General features: G+C 49.2%; 8 protein-coding genes across 8 annotated transcripts; 4 read left to right on the forward strand and 4 right to left on the reverse strand.

Annotated features, from left to right (window-relative positions):
• Positions 1-575: 575 nt before the first annotated feature.
• On the forward strand, positions 576-1,861 carry FPRO_10850 (uncharacterized protein; the record flags this gene model as incomplete). The annotated part of the gene is made up of 3 exons (XM_031231858.1): positions 576-683; positions 777-1,011; positions 1,077-1,861. 3 exons carry the CDS (start codon positions 576-578, stop codon positions 1,859-1,861), a joined length of 1,128 nt encoding a protein of 375 aa, XP_031081853.1.
• A 484-nt stretch (positions 1,862-2,345) lies between these two features.
• On the reverse strand, positions 2,346-3,876 carry FPRO_10851 (uncharacterized protein; the record flags this gene model as incomplete). The annotated part of the gene is made up of 3 exons (XM_031231859.1): positions 2,346-3,080; positions 3,153-3,664; positions 3,834-3,876. The coding sequence occupies 3 exons, from the start codon at positions 3,874-3,876 to the stop codon at positions 2,346-2,348; spliced, it is 1,290 nt and encodes a 429-aa protein (XP_031081854.1).
• An 892-nt stretch (positions 3,877-4,768) lies between these two features.
• Positions 4,769-5,244, forward strand: FPRO_10852 (uncharacterized protein; the record flags this gene model as incomplete). The annotated part of the gene is made up of 2 exons (XM_031231860.1): positions 4,769-4,840; positions 4,891-5,244. The coding sequence occupies 2 exons, from the start codon at positions 4,769-4,771 to the stop codon at positions 5,242-5,244; spliced, it is 426 nt and encodes a 141-aa protein (XP_031081855.1).
• A 634-nt stretch (positions 5,245-5,878) lies between these two features.
• FPRO_10853 (putative small subunit of ribonucleotide reductase) lies at positions 5,879-7,249 on the reverse strand (the record flags this gene model as incomplete). Its single annotated transcript, XM_031231862.1, has 3 exons — positions 5,879-6,823; positions 6,891-7,145; positions 7,220-7,249. 3 exons carry the CDS (start codon positions 7,247-7,249, stop codon positions 5,879-5,881), a joined length of 1,230 nt encoding a protein of 409 aa, XP_031081856.1.
• A 1,493-nt stretch (positions 7,250-8,742) lies between these two features.
• On the reverse strand, positions 8,743-9,718 carry FPRO_10854 (uncharacterized protein; the record flags this gene model as incomplete). The annotated part of the gene is made up of 3 exons (XM_031231863.1): positions 8,743-9,301; positions 9,365-9,579; positions 9,644-9,718. 3 exons carry the CDS (start codon positions 9,716-9,718, stop codon positions 8,743-8,745), a joined length of 849 nt encoding a protein of 282 aa, XP_031081857.1.
• Positions 9,719-11,001: 1,283 nt separating this feature from the next.
• Positions 11,002-13,559, forward strand: FPRO_10855 (uncharacterized protein; the record flags this gene model as incomplete). The annotated part of the gene is made up of 2 exons (XM_031231864.1): positions 11,002-11,032; positions 11,089-13,559. The coding sequence occupies 2 exons, from the start codon at positions 11,002-11,004 to the stop codon at positions 13,557-13,559; spliced, it is 2,502 nt and encodes an 833-aa protein (XP_031081858.1).
• Positions 13,560-15,657: 2,098 nt separating this feature from the next.
• On the reverse strand, positions 15,658-17,209 carry FPRO_10856 (uncharacterized protein; the record flags this gene model as incomplete). Its single annotated transcript, XM_031231865.1, has 7 exons — positions 15,658-15,883; positions 15,955-16,208; positions 16,259-16,756; positions 16,805-16,857; positions 16,914-17,001; positions 17,115-17,124; positions 17,190-17,209. 7 exons carry the CDS (start codon positions 17,207-17,209, stop codon positions 15,658-15,660), a joined length of 1,149 nt encoding a protein of 382 aa, XP_031081859.1.
• A 2,283-nt stretch (positions 17,210-19,492) lies between these two features.
• FPRO_10857 (uncharacterized protein) lies at positions 19,493-20,330 on the forward strand (the record flags this gene model as incomplete). Its single annotated transcript, XM_031231866.1, has 2 exons — positions 19,493-19,622; positions 19,678-20,330. 2 exons carry the CDS (start codon positions 19,493-19,495, stop codon positions 20,328-20,330), a joined length of 783 nt encoding a protein of 260 aa, XP_031081860.1.
• Between the last annotated feature and the right edge of the window lie 16 nt (positions 20,331-20,346).

The following is a 20,346-nucleotide window of genomic DNA, read 5'->3' on the forward strand; positions in this document are numbered from 1 at the left end:
TACCTACATAATGGATTCATATCCGCGTGGGGAACGTAGGTATACATAGGATCTGAATACCAAGTCTCAAAATCCACCACAAGAAGCCATGGCGAATGTCGAAGATAGCAATAATCAGTCTGAGTTACAGAGCCTGCCCTACTGAATAAGACGAGGATGATGATACCCTGGGTCAGTAAAAAAAAATCCCCGACTTCATGTTGGCCATGGACCTTTCCGGGTACCGGTACGTAGGTAGATACCTTGTGGCTCCCGTCATGGCGCACCCCGCAAGATTACACCCCTCCAGCTCAAGGAGCTCCATGACAAAACACGGCAGAAGTCGAAAACCTAACCAAGACATCAGTATCAACAAAAACATCCACCACAACTACTTGAATCTTCCTATTGTGAGAATTATTCAATCCTGCCACTGTCGCGACTGGATTGATCTGGATCTAGAGTGACTGCGACCCTTTGCGACTCGTACAATTGACTCTCTCTTTCAACACGATCGCGTGTGCTTTGTTCCAGACCTACCACATTTATCACTTCGCCATTGCTTCTCGAGCTTTTACCTCGCTTCTCTGTCTACAATGTCATCAACGCCGATGGATATAGATAGGTCCAATACACCAAATGGCGCATCGCTTAACATCCACCGCACCATTGGCACCACCGCCTCCGTGTCTAATATGTCCGATGTCATAGGCAGCTTTCGTCCTACCAAGGCATGAAACCTACATAACCCTACCGTACGCTTTATTGGTGGGCTAACCGTCTAACGCTGTGTGTAGCTCTTCCGGCGTGATGATATCAAGGACAGTCGTCCACAGCCTCATGTACTGTCTCTCGACTACGATGACGAAGGCCAACTCGTCATGGCTTCGGCTAGCGACGAGACGATACAGATCTACCACGTCAAAGAGGGCAGACATGACAAGAGCCTAGTCAGTAAAAAATACGGAGTGAAGTTAGCCAAATTCACACACACAGCTTCAAGCATAATCTATGCCAGCACAAAACAGAACGGTAGCTCATTCACAACTGTTGAATTCTTTAAAATGAATCCAATGCTGACCGACTTTTGTCTCCAGACGCTATCCGATATCTTGCCACACACGATAATTCATTCATCAGATACTTCGAAGGTCATGAGGGACCTGTGACTTCACTGGCTGTTCACCCGGGCAGCGACAACTTCATCTCATGCTCACACGACAACACTGTGCGCCTCTGGGACACTCAAACCAAGAACTGTCAAGGCCAACTATTTCTTCGAGCACCCTACCTCGCTGCATACGACCCCTCTGGAACTGTGTTTGCTGTCGCTTGTACGAGTAGCGGCACGGTACTACTCTACGATGCTCGACACTATGACAAAGCTCCTTTTGCAACGGTCGATGTTGTCGAACAGTGCAGGAAGGTAGATTCACAATGCCTCAACAAGGGATGGACAAAACTTGAGTTCTCAAATGATGGAAAGTCGTTACTTGTTGGAACTCGTGGTAATGGCCACTTCCTCCTGGACGCTTTCGAAGGCACCCTGAAAGCATATCTTCACAAGCCAAACGGCGGCACTCGACGATTGACTGTGGGAGAAACAGCATCGGGTGGTAACGCATCGTCAGATTTGTCAAACATAGAGAGCAGTGGCGAGTGCTGTTTCGCTCCCGATGGGCGCTATGTTCTGAGTGGCTCTAAAAAGGACGTCCTGGTCTGGGATACTATGGCAGCTCCCAATGACAACAAAGTTCTGGAACCTAGCTGGACTCTGCCTGATAAGAGAGAGGCAGCTGTCCTAGCCTTCAACCCTCGGTACAACTTCTTCGCCACGGCTGATCAGGAGCTATTGTTCTGGCTGCCCGACCCTCATGCCTGAGTCGCGCAAACGAAAAAGACGTTGAGCAGTTAAAATGGTTGGAGTAAACAATAGATACCCTTGCATTATGGGACATCATGATGATGAGATAGTGACTGAAATATATTTAATGAGAATGAAAGTCACACAAGAAAAGGCCTGTTCCGCAATGGGCTAACCAGAAAAGCTTTCACTTGTAGTATGATTTCTAACTACCTACTTCATGTTCCCTTCGCTGAAAATACTCAGAGGCTAACGCTAACACGGCGCCGGGAACGATCGAATTTGCGATGATGTAACACAAACTTCAAGTCATTTATAAGAAAGAGGAGAAGGAGAAGGAGAAGGAGAAGGAGAAGGAGAAGGAGAAGGAGAAGGAGAAGGAGAAGGAGAAGGAGAAGGAGAAGGAGAAGGAGAAGGAGAAGGAGAAGGAGAAGGAGAAGGAGAAGGAGAAGGAACCAAGGCAGAATAGTTGATGGTTACCTTACACTTAGGTAGTTCTATACTATTCGAGTGCGATTAGCCTCGGAACGGTATCTTCACGGACTTCCACATTTGCCAGCTTGGGGCATGCTCCATGCTCTATCAAAACCTGACCAATATCCCCTCTTCCCTTTCTAACGTAGTACCACAACGGCGTATGACCATCAATGACCTTATTAAAGTGTCTTATCTTCCTACAGACAAGCCTGGCTAAGTCAACCTCTGCCTGTGCATATAATGAATTGCTCAGTGGCGTTATCAGGTTCATGATGGGAAGCGCATCGCCCTGCGACTGCGAAAGATCACCTTCTGGCACTGTATCATGATCAGCTTCTGCTCCAGCTTCCAGTAACATTTTGACAACTTCGTGGTTCTGGTTCCGCTTGAGCGCATCTGCTAGCAATAACCTCTTCTGACCTGTCTGGCTATTGATCGGATTTGGCGAAGCACCTGCTTCTAGAAGAAGCTGGACAACTTCGACATATCGCTTGTTTATGGCAGAAAGCAGGGGACTGATGTTTCCTATAGTATTTGCGTATATATCTGCGTTGGCCTGTTGGACAAGATAACGGATAGTGCTCAAGTGGTTGTGACGAGTGTCCAGAGCATTCAGAGTACCCTTACTCTTGGGCATGTTGGTTTCTTTGCTCCAGTCGCAGTCATCCATGGGTCCCCAAGAGATGAGATGGCATACAGCTGTTTCGTCGGTGTCGTGTGTGGCATTGACGTCCGCTCCTCTGCTGATGAGCAGTTTGGCCTGGTGTGTCAGTTAGTTCGCTTGTCATGGGATCCCTGAAGGTTACCAGGCTGAGACGTCTGCAACACTTACCACATCTTCATTCAATGCGTATGCCAAGGGAGGCAGCCTCTTCCCATCTGGAGCATTTGGGTTGAAACCATTGTCCAATAGTAATGTGGCGATTGCCGTGTTCCCACGCAGGCAGGCCAGGTGCAAAAGGCCGCTCCGGCTTCCCCAATGCAGATACCCATAGGCTGGGCCTGAAGGACCCATCCTCTGGACGGTCTTGTATCTCAAGGCGTAGAGACGATCATTTTGGAAAGGCCGATTAATCTTGTCCCCAACATCTGTACCGGTCCGCCCCAGGGCTTCCAGGGAGTCTTTTGCTGCATTGAGGGCACCAAACCAGCTCGCCCATTGAAGACCTAAAGGCTGTTGATGATCGAGTTTGAGTGCGTCTTTTGCATCCTTGTCGTACAGACGTGGAAGGACAGTCGCTTTGAGACTTTTGCAGGCCAGTGCCAAGTAGAGAAGGTCCTTGAAAGGCTCCTTTAGCAGTGACATCTCATCTGTTATGAGATGCATGATCTCAACAGGCATGGCTAATTCTAAAAAGGAGATGGTTTAACGGCAAGGTCAATGAGTATAGAATACAAAAGACCTACCTTCTTAGTACATCCTCAGAGTAGGTAATTACGTCCTGTGCAATACGTTTCCGCTGAAAGCCGGGATCTCGTCTCGTCCATTTCATTGCCGAAGAGGGTGACTTACCATCGAGATGCGCAGTCGTTCCTTGTTTAGGCTGATGTGCCATGTTTGCTTTATGAAAACAAATACGATTTCTTGTGTTGATCGAGAAGAACAAGGCGATATTTACAATGTGGAGGTTGCCTGAGACAAATGATTGGATGGCCAGGGCTTGCTTGATTGCTGCCTATCCTTGGGTCAGACCTTGATATACGGAGTAAGGTGTCAAAATAAACTCTACAAAGGCTATTCCAAGCTTACACCAAGTTAGCCAACTCTTGTTATCACGTCAAGCTGGTGTATGCCCGAGGTAATTCTAGAATAAGCTGCCCAAGGTAGGCCACAGAATCTGGAGGCACTGATATGCATTTAATTGACACGGCTGATAGAGAATAAACGCACATCTACAAGTCTATTGACAACTAATTGATATTCATTTTGATGTCTCCATTGTCAATCAACTTGTTACCGAAGTACTACGTAATGGCTCTATGTATGGCAACCATGCTTGACTGAGTTACTACAATATCAACATGATGCGTTTCAAATATCAAAAGAGTCTCGCTTATATGACACCAGAGTATGGAATTCATCTCAGGTCCTACATGAGGATTTTCAAGACCAAGTAAATGGCATTTGGCGGTTGTACCGTGGTGTTGTGGCGCCCAGCCGCTCCGGCCCCTCATTGAGCCCCACCATAAGAATATCCCACCTTCTAAATCCAACCTCATTCAACTTTCCACTTCAAAACCGCGAACGACATTGCATCTACAAGCGCCCTGTTGGGACTCCTATGGCCATTGGCAATTCAACAAGCGAACAGGATCCTCAGGGTATATCTATTTGCAGGCGGAGGCAGAAGCATAGCTGGGCCCACGATCATTCTTAAGCCAGAACGGGCCACCACACGACATCACCTTCGACATCGCGACTGACGGTATAATACAACTCTTGACGACATGGTGTATCTCAAGACAAGCCAGGAATGGCTCGACCAGTCCATGGCTCTCCTAGAGGCCCGTCCTGCCACTGTACGTCCATGCGCCGACCACTCAACCTCAAACTAACCACAACACCGTAGACTCTCATTACCACAACATACAAGCTCAAGCCTGGCCCTACGCGACCCGATGCAGACGGCGACACACCCGTCACCAAGCCCCCACGCGGCGCTCTCGTCCTCAAGGCATACGACCCCATTAGCGGCGCGACCATCAAGTACCGCACCACCAAGGCGCAGGAGGTCACTCGTTTGATACATGCCTCTCTGGGCCGGCTGGGAAGAAGTATGGCTGCGGTGCCGGATGTACCTGAGGTGACAATGGCAGATGGCGATGGCACAACTCCGGCGGAGGAGTCACAAGCTGCTACGCCGACACCACAGGCGGCCCAAGGGGGTGGAGGTGGAAAGAAGAAGAAGAAGGGCAAGAAATAAGATATCCGAGCTGGACGAGTTGTTTTAAGTGCTTCTGGTATACTCGATGTATTTGTGGACGCGAGGATTGATGATCATGAAATGAAACTTATTGCAGTTGACGTTGAAAAGAGTAGCATTGTAAACTGCAGAGTATTGATTTGAGGGATCCCACTTTGCAGACTTCTTACCTTCTCAAGTCTATCTTCGCTACACGAAACTCACAACACACAGCCGAGTCTACCAAGTCCATTATCATAAACTTCAACCATGGGTACAAGGCTGAGGGGAGGCAAACAGACAAGTAGACACATCACATGCAACGATCGAGGAGTGTACTAATCTAATCAATTCATCTCTATCTAGAAGAGTGGTAAAGTAATATCGTCATCCATAAATACGATCAAGCCGTCAATGCTATTTTCATCCACCCCCAGTCCAGATCCCGAAACGCCGTGTCGATCCGTGCAAATTCAGCTTCCGGATCCAAATTATGATTGCCTCCTTGCCAACCGTAGTACTAACCAAGCATCGCCGCCCCGAGGCCCCATTCCGATGTACAAACAAGAAGTAAAACAGGGTATATGTTCATATGTGCGCGGGCCAATGAGCAAGTGCCCAGGCCATAGGAAAGAGAAACGAGAAGGCGAGAGGTTCAGAAATCCTCGTCAAAGGTGAAGTCGCCGCCGTTCTCACCCTTGGGGGACTCGTCCTCATCAGTCTTCTTAGTGGCACTGTGAAGGACACCGGCCTTTTGGTAGTCGGCAACACGCTTCTCGAAGAAGTTGGTCTTGCCGCCAAGGGAGATGTTTTCCATGAAGTCGAAGGGGTTGGTGGCCTTGTAGACCTTCTCGTTGCCAAGAGCGACAAGGAGACGATCAGCGACGAACTCAATGTACTGCTTCATGAGGTCAGAGTTCATGCCGAGAAGGGCACAGGGAAGAGCCTCAGTGAGGAACTCCTGTTCAATGGTGACGGCATCAGTGATGATATCTTGAATCATCTGCTTGCTGGCACGGCCCTTTAGGTGAGAGTGGAGGAGGCAGGCAAAGTCAGTGTGAAGACCCTCGTCACGAGAGATGAGCTCGTTAGAGAAGGTCAGACCAGGCATGAGACCACGCTTCTTGAGCCAGAAAATAGAGGCGAAGGCACCACTGAAGAAGATACCCTCAACAGCAGCGAAAGCAACGAGACGTTGGGCAAAGGAAGAGTCCTTATCTTGGATCCATCGGATGGCCCAGTCAGCCTTCTTTCGGATGCAGGGAATGGTCTCAATGGCGTTGAAAAGGTAGGTTCGCTGGGCGGGCTCCTTGATATAGGTGTCGATGAGGAGGGAGTAGGTCTCGGAGTGAATGTTCTCCATCATGATCTGGAAGCCGTAGAAACAACGAGCCTCGGGGATCTGGACCTCGCCACTGAATCGCTCGACGAGGTTCTCGTTGACAATACCATCAGAGGCAGCGAAGAAAGCAAGGATGTGAGAGACGAAGAACTGCTCATCGGCAGTCAGGCGGTTGTTCCAGTCGTGGAGATCCTTGGAGAGGTCAATCTCCTCAGCAGTCCAGAAGGAAGCCTCAGCCTTCTTGTACATTTGCCAAATCTATCAAGAGCTGTTAGCATGGGTCGCGTGGGGGTGACCACTTTACGCGTCAAAACGCGTCACATACCTCATGGTACTTGATGGGAAAGAGAACAAAACGCTGGGGGTTCTCCTGAAGTAGAGGCTCATCGGCCTCCTCAGACTTGATGCCAGGGGCAACAGCGAGCTTGGTCTCCTCCTTCTTGGGCTCTTCGACAATCTTTGTCTTGAGGTCGGTGGTATCGAGGGACTTGTTCAAAGGCTCGTTCTCCTTATTGGCAGCGCCGAAGTCGAGCTTCTTAACGGGAGACTCCATGTTGAAGTTCTCAATGGCGGAAGCAGCCTATGATAGGCGTATCAGCAAAGAATTGGCCTTGGTGGATATGTGCAGCTGCGTGCACTTGGGAAGTCACATACCTGCTTCGAAGGAGTGATTTGCGCAGCCATTGTATTGTGAGTGTGGGTGTCTGAGGAAGAAGAGTACAATTAGGTTGATCAGAGCAATGCGGAAACAAGACAAAGGCTTTGTATGTGCGTGAAGCTCTTGAGGTTGAGGTATTGTGGGTTGCGGTGGTGATGGTCTGGTCCAAAGTAAAGAACGGGATGAAGGCGATGGGCTTTTGTATAAGTCTTGATGCGCTGTCACGTGGAGTTAAAGCGCGTCAGGTCGCGCTGGGCAATACAAACAGCGGGCCATTTTAAAGTAGCTTTACTGCGTCAGGACAGGGGGGCCGCTGCGCGTCACTGGGTGAACCAAGGGCTTTCGGCGCCATTTGGCCTGCTACTGGCAGCATCCAAGGCGCTAGTGCTGGAGCTGGTATCATGAGAATATCCAGCCACCAGGATGAATCAAGCAAGTGAGACGCGTAGATTCGCGTTTTAGGCAGATTCACGTTCTTCTTTGGTATGGTTCAAGTGCAATGCTTCGTGTTTCTCTCAATTGCCCCACTGCGCTTGCACGGTACCTGCTTTGTTGCAGGGAGTGATGATTCAGACTTTGTCAGGATTAACGTCATGGGTCTCTTTTATCAATCAGCACACTTTGGCGTGAAAATCCATTCATGAGGTGGCCTCCCTTGTTCACATCGTTGGGCCAATGTATGCGAAATGGGCTGTGGCCAGGGCATGATAGTGGTACGAGGCGGGACAGAACTCATGGGGCCAAGGTACCATTGCTTGGTGGGAGAAGTCACGATGAGCTCCTACCGTGCACTGAGATCAGATTCATGCAAAAATGATGGCCATTGAACCTTTTCTGCAGCTGCAACAAGCACCCTTAGTTAAGCAAGCTGCTACAAACTGTCCCTGTAACTCAACTTCACTCCCAGGGTGAGAAACGCGTTCCTGGAGCTCCACCGCGTTCCGGCCTGGGCCCTGAATCTGACGTGATGGGCCCGGAGATGGAACGCCTCCACGAGCTCCCTTTTGCTGTCCGCAGTTTGCAACTAAATTCAGATCAGCTTGGACCAGGCCAAGGTGAGTTCGCATTTACATTGAAAGAAACCCCTTTAGAGTCCTAGATCGGAGGTTTCAACATCATTGTGTCATCTCTCTATATCGCGGTTCCACTTGAGTCAGTCAGTTGCTTGGTCGATGAAAATGCCAAGGGAGGTTATCAGATCTTATTCTCTAATTTAATTCGAGGATCATGACCCACGCGCGACTGCACCCACTTTATCAATCGGCGAGTTCATGGCGCATTAGTATAGATTCGTAAGGTAAGCCCAAAGGAAGGTATCCATACTGAACATCATTCGTACCTAGACAACATAACAATGAAACACGTCTGCATCTTCCGATCATTCAAGCATTACCGAAAATTCTCACCCCATCACCATAATAATCCTGACTCACAAGGGCCCGCCCTCATGTCAGCGTGGTTGGTCCGTTTCCCTTGTCTTCGTTTCCCTTGCCGTCCACGTATATCCGAGTTGCCGACTTTAGCGTCGGTCTCTATCTCGTCGCTGTGATCTTTGACTTCGAGACCCACGCTCAGCTTCACCTGTTTCAATATCGTGTGGTTGAGCTCTGCTGCGGCCAAAGAATCCGCGGCTCTCGCGGACTCGTGCCGGTTCCGGTTCGATGGGACGATCATCACGATGGCGATCTCGGCTGCGACTGCGGCTGTGTCGACGACGCTCCGACATGGAGGGATTTCGCGATGGTGGGTTTGACACATACTCTGGTGGATCCTGGGCTTGAAGTCGATCAAATTGTTCAGGATCGCTGGGGTCAATAGCTGGCACTGGCAATCCGCTCTTCTTCAGGTTCTTGCGTCCTTCCTCACGCAAGTGTTGCTCAAGAAGTGCAGCATTGCGAGTATTGGCTTTGAAGGCCGCATCGGCAATGTCTCCAGCAAAGGGCACAATTCCAATGACAAAGTCGATGATGATATTGAACATCATCCTGGACTTGACAGAGGTTGGCAGCCCACCGTCGATCTTCATGCAGCTCCTCATAACCAAAAGGGCAAGCAACATATCCAAAACGTCACCAATCCTATGAAGCCCATGTTAGCTTAGTTCGATGGAGACCCAAGTTGGGTTTGGGGACCAAACTTACGCAGGGATCAGTCCCAAAACGCTACCCCAGCCAAATCGGATGCCGCAGCAACTGAACAGAGCCAGGTCGAGACGGTACGCTCGGCGCTTGACCTTGGTCAAGACTTTGCCATCATTTTCGGAAATGCCAGGAGGAAGAGCCTTCTTTCGCTTTTTAACTTTGCCAGTAGGCGTTCCATCTAGGCGAGTAGCTGGGACATGCTCAAAGTAGGGATCCTGTGAATAATGTGTTAGTTTGACGGGCTCTAAAGGATCATAGGTAGTGTCGATGCTTTCGTACCTCAGTTCCAAATTTGTTCTGGACAGTCTCTCCCAAGATCTTCTTGGTGACAAGCTTTGCGACAAGTGATGCCATGTTTTATAGCAAGAGCGACACTTGGCTTATTGAAGAAGTCGGTGCGCGACCCGGGACGAGGTCGTTGGTCTTCTTAATATTGCTGAAGCGACAAGCTTGGCAGAGGCGGGAGTATGACCAAGGACAAGGCCACTACTACACCAACAAGAATGTATGTCACTGCTTGAAATTCCGAGACCAAGATTGGGCGAGCCACGACAATGAGAGGGTGCTTCTCTTATTAAATAAGGGGAGGACGAGATCCTGATAGAATGACCACTTGCTGCGTTTGTAGTGGCTTTACTGGCTGGTCGGTCAATTAACCTGTTTTCAAGTATTTATGATGTCTGTCCATGGTGAGGGAGCCCAGTCGGTGCTGTGACCGATGATGTAATACTGGCGGCCCGAACCTCTGGAACCTACAGAACTGCAGCAAGCCGGCCCCTGCAGTCTAGAAGCATTAATGCGTAAACTTTAGCTCAACAAAACCGGTTAAACCACTGCTGCAACGCCAATCATGCACATGTGCTGGCATATTTTTCAGTGGCGATTGAGCATTACCTCTCTAACTAACTACCTCTGAAACGTCTATGCAACTCTGGACGGGAGGGAACCTGTTGGAGAAATTGAGTTGGACGATCATGGGCCGTATTGCACCGCCACATCCATTGGGCTAGTCTGTGGCGAGTAACAGCAATCGTGGCTCAGCAGCTAGCTAGGTACAGTAGCTAGCTGCTTCTGAATTGGAGACTGCCCAGGCTCCATCTCACGAAGCACTGGACCTACCCTACCTTACCCTACCTTACCTGAAAGCGGGCACCTCAGCCAAAGGCAGGGTACCTAAGGCGCGAATGAGAATTGGGTCTTTGACCTCGCTGGTCTCATTGCGATCCAATGCTATCAGTCCAAACCTGGCAACAACACCAACAACAAATCACATCCTCATCCACCATCTCGGCCTTTGCACTGCCGCCTCGACCCCGCGTGTCGTCAAAGAGACGTTGCATTCTACTGAGACTCGTTCACATTCAATTCGTACAGCATTCCCTATCTTTAGCTTCTCAAGTGACCTAGCTTTCCTCTCCCTCGACCACCGCTCGCGTCTTTTCGCTTGTCGCAGTCGCTCCTTGCGTTATCTTGGCTGTCGCACTCCAATCATGGTCAGCTTGCCTTCGCAGCTACTTTCGCATTATCGTCTCGCAAAGTCTTGAAAAGGCGTCAACAAACATAAGAGAAAAACAACAACAACAGAATATTAAGACATTCTACCATAGCATGAGCCGTGTGGTTCTAACATCGCCATCATGTCTGGATCACAAATGCAGTTAGAGGATTGTATGTGTTGGTGGGTGCTGCGCGGTTGCGAGCAAGGACTAACGCAACCAACCTAGGGCTGGACGACCTCTGCGTCCGCTTCATCATCAACCTTCCCCAGGAAGATCTCTCCTCCGTCGCTCGAATTTGCTTCCAGGTCGAAGAAGCTCAGTGGTTCTATGAGGATTTCATCCGTCCACTTGACCCGACCCTGCCGTCCATGACCCTGCGAACCTTTTGTCTACGAATCTTCCAGCATTGTCCCTTATTGGCGAACTTTTCTGTCGAGAATCATACCAAAGCTTTTGAGGAGTTTTTGGAATACAAGACCCGTGTTCCCGTACGCGGTGCTATCATGCTGAACGAGGCCATGGATTCGACAGTCCTGGTCAAGGGATGGAAGAAAGGGGCCAACTGGAGTTTCCCACGAGGAAAGATCAACAAGGACGAGGATGATCTGGATTGTGCCGTTCGTGAGGTATATGAAGAGACCGGCTTGGACCTTCGAGCTGCTGGCCTGGTACCCACCGAATATAAGCCGAAGTACATTGAAATCTCGATGCGTGAACAGCACATGAGGCTTTACGTCTTTCGAGATGTTCCAATGGACACCGTATTTGAACCCAAGACAAGGAAAGAAATTAGTAAAATCCAATGGTACAAGCTATCGGAGCTACCAGCCTTCCGCCGCAAGAACGGTCAAGCGAACGACGCCAACACTGCACCTAACGCCAATAAGTTTTATATGGTGGCACCATTCTTGGTGCCGCTGAAGAAATGGGTTGTGGCGCAGAAGAAAATTGAAGCAAGGAGAGCGGCAAACAGCTCTCAAGGTTATGGACCTATCAGCGAAGCCCAATACGAGGATGAAGCATGGAACGATACTGGCGCCGAAACTACGGATCAAGGCCCGGCGATAGAGACGCTTGCAGGTGCGACACAGGAGTTACAACGATTGTTGAAGGTACAACCTCCCACCCAAGGATTGCAAGGTGTTTCTGCTCCGGTTCCGGCTCAACAGGATAAAGGAAGTGCATTACTTTCTATCCTCCAAGCCAAAGGCGGTCCTACCAGCGCCATGCCGCAAGCTCATGTTCACTATCCTCAGACTCCTCTTGATCACACAGTTACAAACGCTCCCGAACCTCATACGCCGCATCATCATAATATTCACCAGATGCCGTCCACAAATACCCAGCAGCCACCGCCCCCATTCCCGTACGCGCCTAACCAAGGCGCTCACTGGGGTACGGGGCTTGGACAGCAGGCTGGCAATCCTCAGCTATATAATCAGCAATACTCCATCCAGGAGGGTCAGTATAAGAGCAACCAGGCTCCTCTGGTGCATCCTCAACCATTGCCCCCCCAGGTAGAAAGAGCTGTTTTCAACAGGAGTGTATTCCAGGACGTCAATCAACCCACCAACAACCCTATGCCCGGTCAGTTCCTTACTCAGCAGCAAGCGCAATATGGCCACTCTGGCCAGATGCCTCAGCAATCACTTAATGGACCTGGGCAGCCGAGACCACAACCTTTGAACGGCCAGTCCATGGCCCTTCTGAATGCTTTCAAGGGCGGCAATACCGCGCCACAGGTACAGCAGAAGCCTCAACAAGTTCCATTCCCCCGTGGCTTCCCAGCACATAGCCAGGGGGCTGTGTATAGTAACCTAGGCGGAGCACAAGCGCAACAAAGTCCTCAACAAAGCCTTCATGCGGCCGGCCCTGTGGGAGGTCAAGACCGCTCGGGGCCAAGTCCTAAGGAGCTGCCAGGCTCAAAGGTTGCGCCTCCTGCCGACAATCATCGTTCTGCTCTGTTAGGCATGTTTCGCAAGGACGACCAGAATCAGCCTCCTGCGCAAGGACCCCAGCCCGCTGTACAGCCCGCTCCTGGCAGTATGATGAGTGAACTTCTGCGTTCAGTTGGCGGTGACAATTTCAGGGCCAACATTCCCCAACAAGCCCCCGCTGATCCCAACCCGCTCCCGTTAATGGATGGCCTATCACTGCAGCAACGACCTACTCAAACCGGCACACCTGGGTCTCAAGGAAGAGCGGATTATTCGCAACAATACGGTGCCCAAGGACATGCACCAGTTGCCTCGCAACCTACCCAGCCTATTCGTATTCTTCAGCGAGGCCAGGGCGAACAATTATTTGGCATCGGTGGAACATCCGCATCTCCTCAGACTTCTCTTGCCTCACCAAGTGGATTGTCTAGCCACTTGCAGCCTGCGGGTGCTGGCATTAGCCCAAGCATTGCACAAGCATTCCCTGCTATGAATCGTCGTCGTGAGTCTGGTCCCGCTCAGAAGAGAGAACTGCTGTCACTCTTTGGCAAGCAGCCATCCCCTGCTAGTTTGGAGGCAGCTAAGGGCAAGGAGGTCATTGCCGGAACGCCTAGGTCTCGTCTTGCTTCCCTGGCCTCTGGAGCTGAAGACCCTGCCGGCCCGCCCTCTCGTCGCGGTAGTCAGACGCCCATTTCACCAGCCGAACGCACTTTTTTGCTGGACTACTTACAGTCTGTTACCAAGAATGCTAATCATTAAGGGACCCGTGGAGAAGTGATTTCATCTGTGCTATTTGTTGATTATAGGAACGGGGGAGCATTGCAATGGAGCCTTGTGTGGGATCTATTGGTTTGGCAAACTATGAGCTAGCGTGGTATCCAATTGCTAAGCGATCGTTATCGTCACTTTGTTTGGCCTGCACTGTTATCCGACTCTAGATGTTTATGGTGATTTTTCATGCCGTGTGAGTGACTGCTCCTTCGCATCCTCAAAGAAGCCTAATGATAAAACTTTACTGATTTGACCAGTTCAGACCTGCTGCTTTGACTGATGAATGTTGATGTGCTCCTTGATTTTGTCTTATGACCCAGGTCCGTATGTGTATATGTACGAGTATTATTGAGTGAGTACCAAAAGCAGCCACGGGGGATGCTTTAGTTGACCGCCGCTGCTGCGTACGTTGAATAAGGCAGAATCAGACCTTCAACTATTCCGTTGAGAACTCGTTGAGGCTTCCTCCTCTTTAGCCACGTAGAGGTACTTGAGACATTTGCCGGTGCATTTGGCATCTCAGGTTACTTTCCTATCGGGTTAGTTCTGGCTCTATAGCCCTCTGACATGGATTCAAATCTCGCTGCCCCTGACAGGTAGATACTCAAGCAGTTCGATTTAAAGGCTCAAGGGCTCACTTACCACATCAGCTCGCTTGTCTCAAGAATCGATCTACTATCTGGTTGTTAGACAGACCCGTAATGGTGATCTCAATGGGTCAGCAGCAGCCCTGGTTTTGATGGAGGAGATACCAGACTTCAGGGGTAAATAGAATTCTCGACAGTTTCGGGTCTTAACAACAAAAGAAAAGCAACTGATTCAACGATCGTCAGGTGTATCCTCCCTGACCTTTTGATAGACTCCCTCACCACTCGAGACCACAGAACCTGCTCTTCATTGCTGTTGCTGGGAACGTGTCTGTTATATCTGCTACTTGCTTGGCAGTGCGAGCCAGCTGCCAACAACTAAGGTACCTATCATCACACCTACGCCATGAAACATTCAACCAGATCCTACGAAACCTTTAGACCTTTATGAATCATAAACTCTCTTTCTGATTTCAATAACGACGGAATTCGATGGCATGGTCAAGTGGTTAAAGCAGTGCTTAGTGGCATGAGCGACAAGAACCTGATCGTCCGGACAGAACTGAGGCTCAATCGACCTACCAAAGATGGACGTTATTTGCGTGCTTACCCCCCCCCCCCCCCCTTTTTCTATTTTTCTTTAAACCCTTTATTTAGATTATTATTATGTCTTGATTTTTTAAAAATTCTTTTTTATTTATTTTATAATTTTATAATCTAACCCTGTATCTATACTATTGCGATTTGGCCATCTTGAACCTGACAACTTGAGAAAAAACAACTAGAGGGCAATTCCTGGAGATCTAGTTGGCATTAAAAGTATTGAACTTACTGGAATATTCACATAAGCTAGAGGAGCCTTGAGGGCTAGATGAATTAACTTGAAACAAGCGCATATAGTGCGTGTTGTATGCCATGGCCGAGCTTGACAACCAAGGCAGATCCCCACAGGCCTTTGCGCGTTAGATCGGTTCTCATCATCGATTCATATTGAAGACATCAAAATCCTGTGTTATATTGCATATATCGAACGTATCTACCTCATCTATGGATCGCGGTTGTGGTGATATGGACGAGGGAAAGGCCCAGTCTAGCATTTGAGCTGCTGCACAGTCGAAGAGTTAATTCCATAGTCAGGCTCTTTAAAGTTGTAACACGACATATCATATTAATCCTTTCGTGTATTAGATTGATGCCCTCTCACCACCATGCAGGTATTGTGATGCTCCCGTACCTGTCTAAAACTCTCGATAATAATCTGCCTTGGGGTCGACATTGAGGAGATTGCTTTCGAAAAGCAATCCCAGAGCCAATAAGAAACTGACCATCTGATATCTACAGCCAAGCAAACCCCACTGTATGTTCCATGATTAGACCTCTCTCTCACACTGAGGATTGAAGCAAAACCCGCACCAATGAAACAGATCATTACCGTCACAGCAAATTAATCTCCAGATCACACTAGATCGAAGAACCGAATATGCTGTGCCTCAAGTAACTCAAAAAGAGTCGTCAGACGAATCGTCCCCATTACTCCCATCACTATCAGAAAGATCCAACAGCTGGAAACGGTTTCCCATGAGGTCCTTGCGTGATGGATGGGCGGCAATGACACTTCTCTGCGACTTTACATCAGGGACGGGGTCCTGAAATGCAGGTGATGTTCTCTCAAACGGCTGTGCACATTCATCGGCATACCATTCAATACGGGAAGCCCTGTACTCTCTTGATAAGTTACCAATTAGCACTGTCTGGACAACTGGCTGGTCTTCAACATCGGACAGAGCCTAACTTACACTCGGCTCTGAAGACAAGTTCGAGCATAGATAGCGCCATGGACCGCATTGGTGCTGATGAAACAGCTGTCCTTCTCAAATTCGATGCTGATCACATGAAGATTGTGAATGTGTTCCAGATCACCGCGGATAGCCTGAATAGTGAGGTTGGGGTCCCGCTTGCGGATGACGAAGTTACGAGAGCCACCCTTGCGAATATGATGGGCAACCTGGCCACTCAGTGTGAACTGGTAGTCAGACCATTTGGTATGTATCTGCGATGGCGTATGAGAATGAAACCGGCTCCTTTCGCAAACGCGCTTACCTTCCGGTCTTTGATGTACAAACCATCTGTACGACAGTTCTCAATAAAAGCACAGGCATCAGCCTCATGCAAAAAGGAGACCGTGGCAGTATTATCTTTGCCCCGAAGAAAGATCTCCAGAACAGGACCCCCTCGAATAACCGCAGCAACATCCCCATGTGTGACGCCATCAGGTACATTGAGGAGTAGGACTGACCTCTGCGCAGAGCGCTCAAACCACTCCTTGATTTCCGGTCTTTTGTTGTCATGGAAATATCCGGGCCCTTTCCGGTTGATCGAGCCACCCGGATAGGTTGAGGGTCGATAAGACGCATTAGGCTGCCAACTCCTGTTCAAACGAAGCCCTTGCTCTTCGTCAGGGCAGCCTAAAGCGGTATTCGATTGAAATGGGAAAGGAGATGCTTGTTCTTTGTACGTTAACGTTGCCGGTGGCGATGGTTCAAACTGTTCAGGGGCATAGGGGGGCGCATGTCCAGCTGGCTTCTGAAGGCAGAGAGACTACAGAAAGTTTAGAGATTGGTAGACGGATGTGAATTGGTAACGTACATCCACAGTTGCTTCGTTCAGCCCTTGTGCGATGAGATTCTGACGTAGGTAGACTGATCACAGGCAACTGTCAGAGATTGCCAGTATAGGCTGTGCCGCGATTACATACCATACTGGTGAGCAATCGTAAGGAGGCTCTGGTATTCCTCTTGAGGCACGTACACGCATTGGGGGTCGCTCACTGGCATATCAAGGCCCTTGGACCAGTGTCAGTTTGATGAAGCGTTTGCACGACTTGCATTTCATGCATTTTTTGGTAGTCCTCTGCTGAGTACAAAGGACTCTCCAATAAGCAAGACAGGGGTCATACATCTTGTTTCCTGCGAATAGGTGAGTATTACGTGGTGTCTCGGTACCCAATCGAACTATAGTAATTCTTGCTTACTGCGTCTTGTTCATGCTCATGTTGGTAATTCGTTGGCTCAAGAGCTGATCTTGATTTTGATACGGATGAAAAGGAGAAAATCCAAAGTGGTTGGTGAAACTAATATATAAGGGTTTGATGGAAAGTGCTTCCAGTTATCAGAGCACTTTCTCCTCCGGGCATGGAAGATTGGACAGGCAGCCACCATTGGAATGGATCTCATAAACCTACCTACCTAAGGCAGGGCGAACCAACGGGCCTGATTCACGTGCGGCTGCGAGCCTCCCGCTGGCCGTTTACTGGCTTGAAAATGGCAAACATTGGCGATGTTGGAGGACTTTGATTCGTCCATCACCTGCAGATTAATGTATACCATTTATTATTGAATATCTTTTATGGTCTCCGTTACTTTTGAGTCAAGACTTTGACGGTAGGTAGGTAGGTATACACAGAAACATACTGGCTGCAAGAACATTGCAGGACGAAAGATGAAACAGAATTGAAAGAGGGACGTGATAATACCATCACTCCTCGATGTGACCTGGAGTCATCCCGGAAGCGAGTGTATGTATGGCCTGCATTGAGGAGGAACACTTCAAGTAAGTCATGACACAAGGAGAAAGAGAAAGAAAGTATCAAAGGAACAGCACCGGGGCATTAGGTATGTAACCAGACGGTTCTCAACCAAACAGACAGATGGATACTTGAGTCTGCACAGCCGTTGTATTTTACAAACGTTGCTGGCAAACACTGTGTCTTGATGTTGTGGAAGACGGGTCCACGAGACACGGAAGAGGTATGTTACATTGATCGGGAGTTAATAATAACGGGGACGGGGACGGAGGGGACACTTTAATTTAAGACGCCATTGTCAAGATGGGCAGTTTATGTTAGTCTTACGGATGAGGCTTAACGAGGCTTAGTCGGTGAAAAGACAATCGACAGGAGAGACTTTTCAGTATAAAACTAAGGCTTTTTTTTTTATTTATTTTTCTTTTTTTTTAAAAAAAAAAAAGGAGATCAGCAGACCACACGAGCAGATGAGTTCGTGGCTCTTCACACCCCGACGGCATGCATGACCCGTCCCTTGACACAACCGTCGAGAACAAAAATCTGCTGATGGAGCCATGCACCATGTTTAGTGCATGATTGCCGAGAATAGAGCGGGAGCTTAGGGGACTCCGAACAGGGACGGCGGGGAATCAACAAGGGCTAGGAGGTTATTTTTAGGTGAAGCAGACTGACAAACACGAGATCATGTGATGCATTCTCCCTCTTTCCATCGTTGACTTTTCCTATTGCGAGTTCTCCAATCCAAATTCATCAACCACCCTGAGCGACGGTCTACGCTAGGTAAACTTTGTGCTAGAGTACATACAACAGTACGGAGTAGACGCGTGTATGCCATCATTATTTTGTTTATTCCAAGTATCTAGAAACAATGCACCCATTTTTACCTCTTGTACGGATGATGGGATGATACATAAAGAGAAACACAAGGATCCAGATCGTCAGTCAACACGAGATGACTTCCTTGTCTTACCGCGGGTAGGTACCTACGTAGTAGAATAGACCCAATAATCCAGCCCTCGGGGAAGGCTGTGTAAACACTTTTATCCAGCGCCACCATTAGGTATAGCATGAGAGATACCTTACAAGCATCCACTAACAAAAATTCAACGGTTACCGCTCAGACCTCCACCCAAAAGGAAGGAGTCTTAAAGTCAATCTGGTGTAGCCACGGTAGGTACGTACATCTCCCAGGTACCTAGGCAGCTAGGTAGTACTTATGTAGGTTACCTTACCTTAGTGAGGTTAGCATGTGCTAATGGAAAAGACCAACCCCTTGCTCCTCCCGCCTGCTGGGCCAACCCAACCCAACATAGGTAACGCTTTCCCCTGTTCTGATCCCTCTTTTTTGCTCTGTTGATTTCTTGTCCCCCTCTCGCTTCTTACTCTCGTTCGTTATCTTTGAGATCGATCAATTCCAGCGTTTTGAGACTAGCAGCAGATCGTCGTAGCCGCCGTTTCATCGGCCTTTGTTGCTTCTCGTCTTTTGCTACTTCTCTAACTTCGCTGTACGCTTCATCCTTCGTTCGCTCGTCGATTTGGACACGCTTGGCATCTTCTGGTATCGACATCTATTAGTATCACGTACAAACGGTCCAGCCATCTCTTGGAATATAATCGATCAATATCGACAACACCATCATCGACACTCGGGACTCACTCATCGGTTAATCGCCAACCACAACCACTGTGACCGCCCTGACTTTATCTCGCTCGACCCCCCTTTCGTTCTCAAACCCACCAAAGATCTCATCATGCGTCCCGCCTCGAACCTCCTTCAGCTGGCTGTCTGCCTCTCCTCTGTTGCCCCTCTAGCGGCAGCATGGCCTAACTGGTTTCCTCCTGCTGATTCAGTCGTTGTCCGACGCGTTGCACATGCAGCCAGTACGCTAACCTTCTCACCCACCCGTAAACAACCCCTTTTACTGACTCTTCATAGTGCCACAGGAGACCGGCGTTATCAAGGCTCGTCAAGACAAAACCGACAATGAAGAGGCTTCAAGCACCCGAAAGAACAGCGCTAAACAGACCAACTTGAACACCGCCAAAGTCGAGACGGGCACTGAGACTGGAACTACAGACAACACCAAGACCGCTACCGAGACAGGCAAGAAGAAGTCCGGCACCAAAACTGGAACATCTGCACCCAAGCGCACAACCTTCTCTGCCGATGTTCAGCCCGGTGGTGTGAGCATGACACTTCCCGATACCATGTATGTTCCCACACCTCTCTTCAAGATTGGTGACTACGCCACCTTCGGCTGGAACTACACCTCACTTGAGGGCACACCAACTGCCATCGACGTCCTTGTCAGCCAGTCTTCCGCAGGCGAGACATATACTCTCACTGCCAATATGACTTTTGCGACCAACCCTACCTTCGTCTGGGACACCAGCAAGCAGGCCAACGACCCCGATGCTCCTCTCGTGGTCGGCATGTACACTCTTGTCATCAAGGATTCCGACTCGGCCATCACCGATCTGCCCTCTCCTGGCTACCTGCAAGTTGAGAAGACCTTCCAGTTTGGCATGTACACACCTGCAGCCTACACACCCTATCCCCAGTGGAACTGTGATATCTGCAACAACTAGTCAAAGCACCCAGTGT

Source organism: Fusarium proliferatum (assembly GCF_900067095.1).
Source record: "Fusarium proliferatum ET1 genome assembly, contig: FPRO_scaffold005, whole genome shotgun sequence".
In the NCBI taxonomy this organism is placed as follows: domain Eukaryota; kingdom Fungi; phylum Ascomycota; class Sordariomycetes; order Hypocreales; family Nectriaceae; genus Fusarium; species Fusarium proliferatum.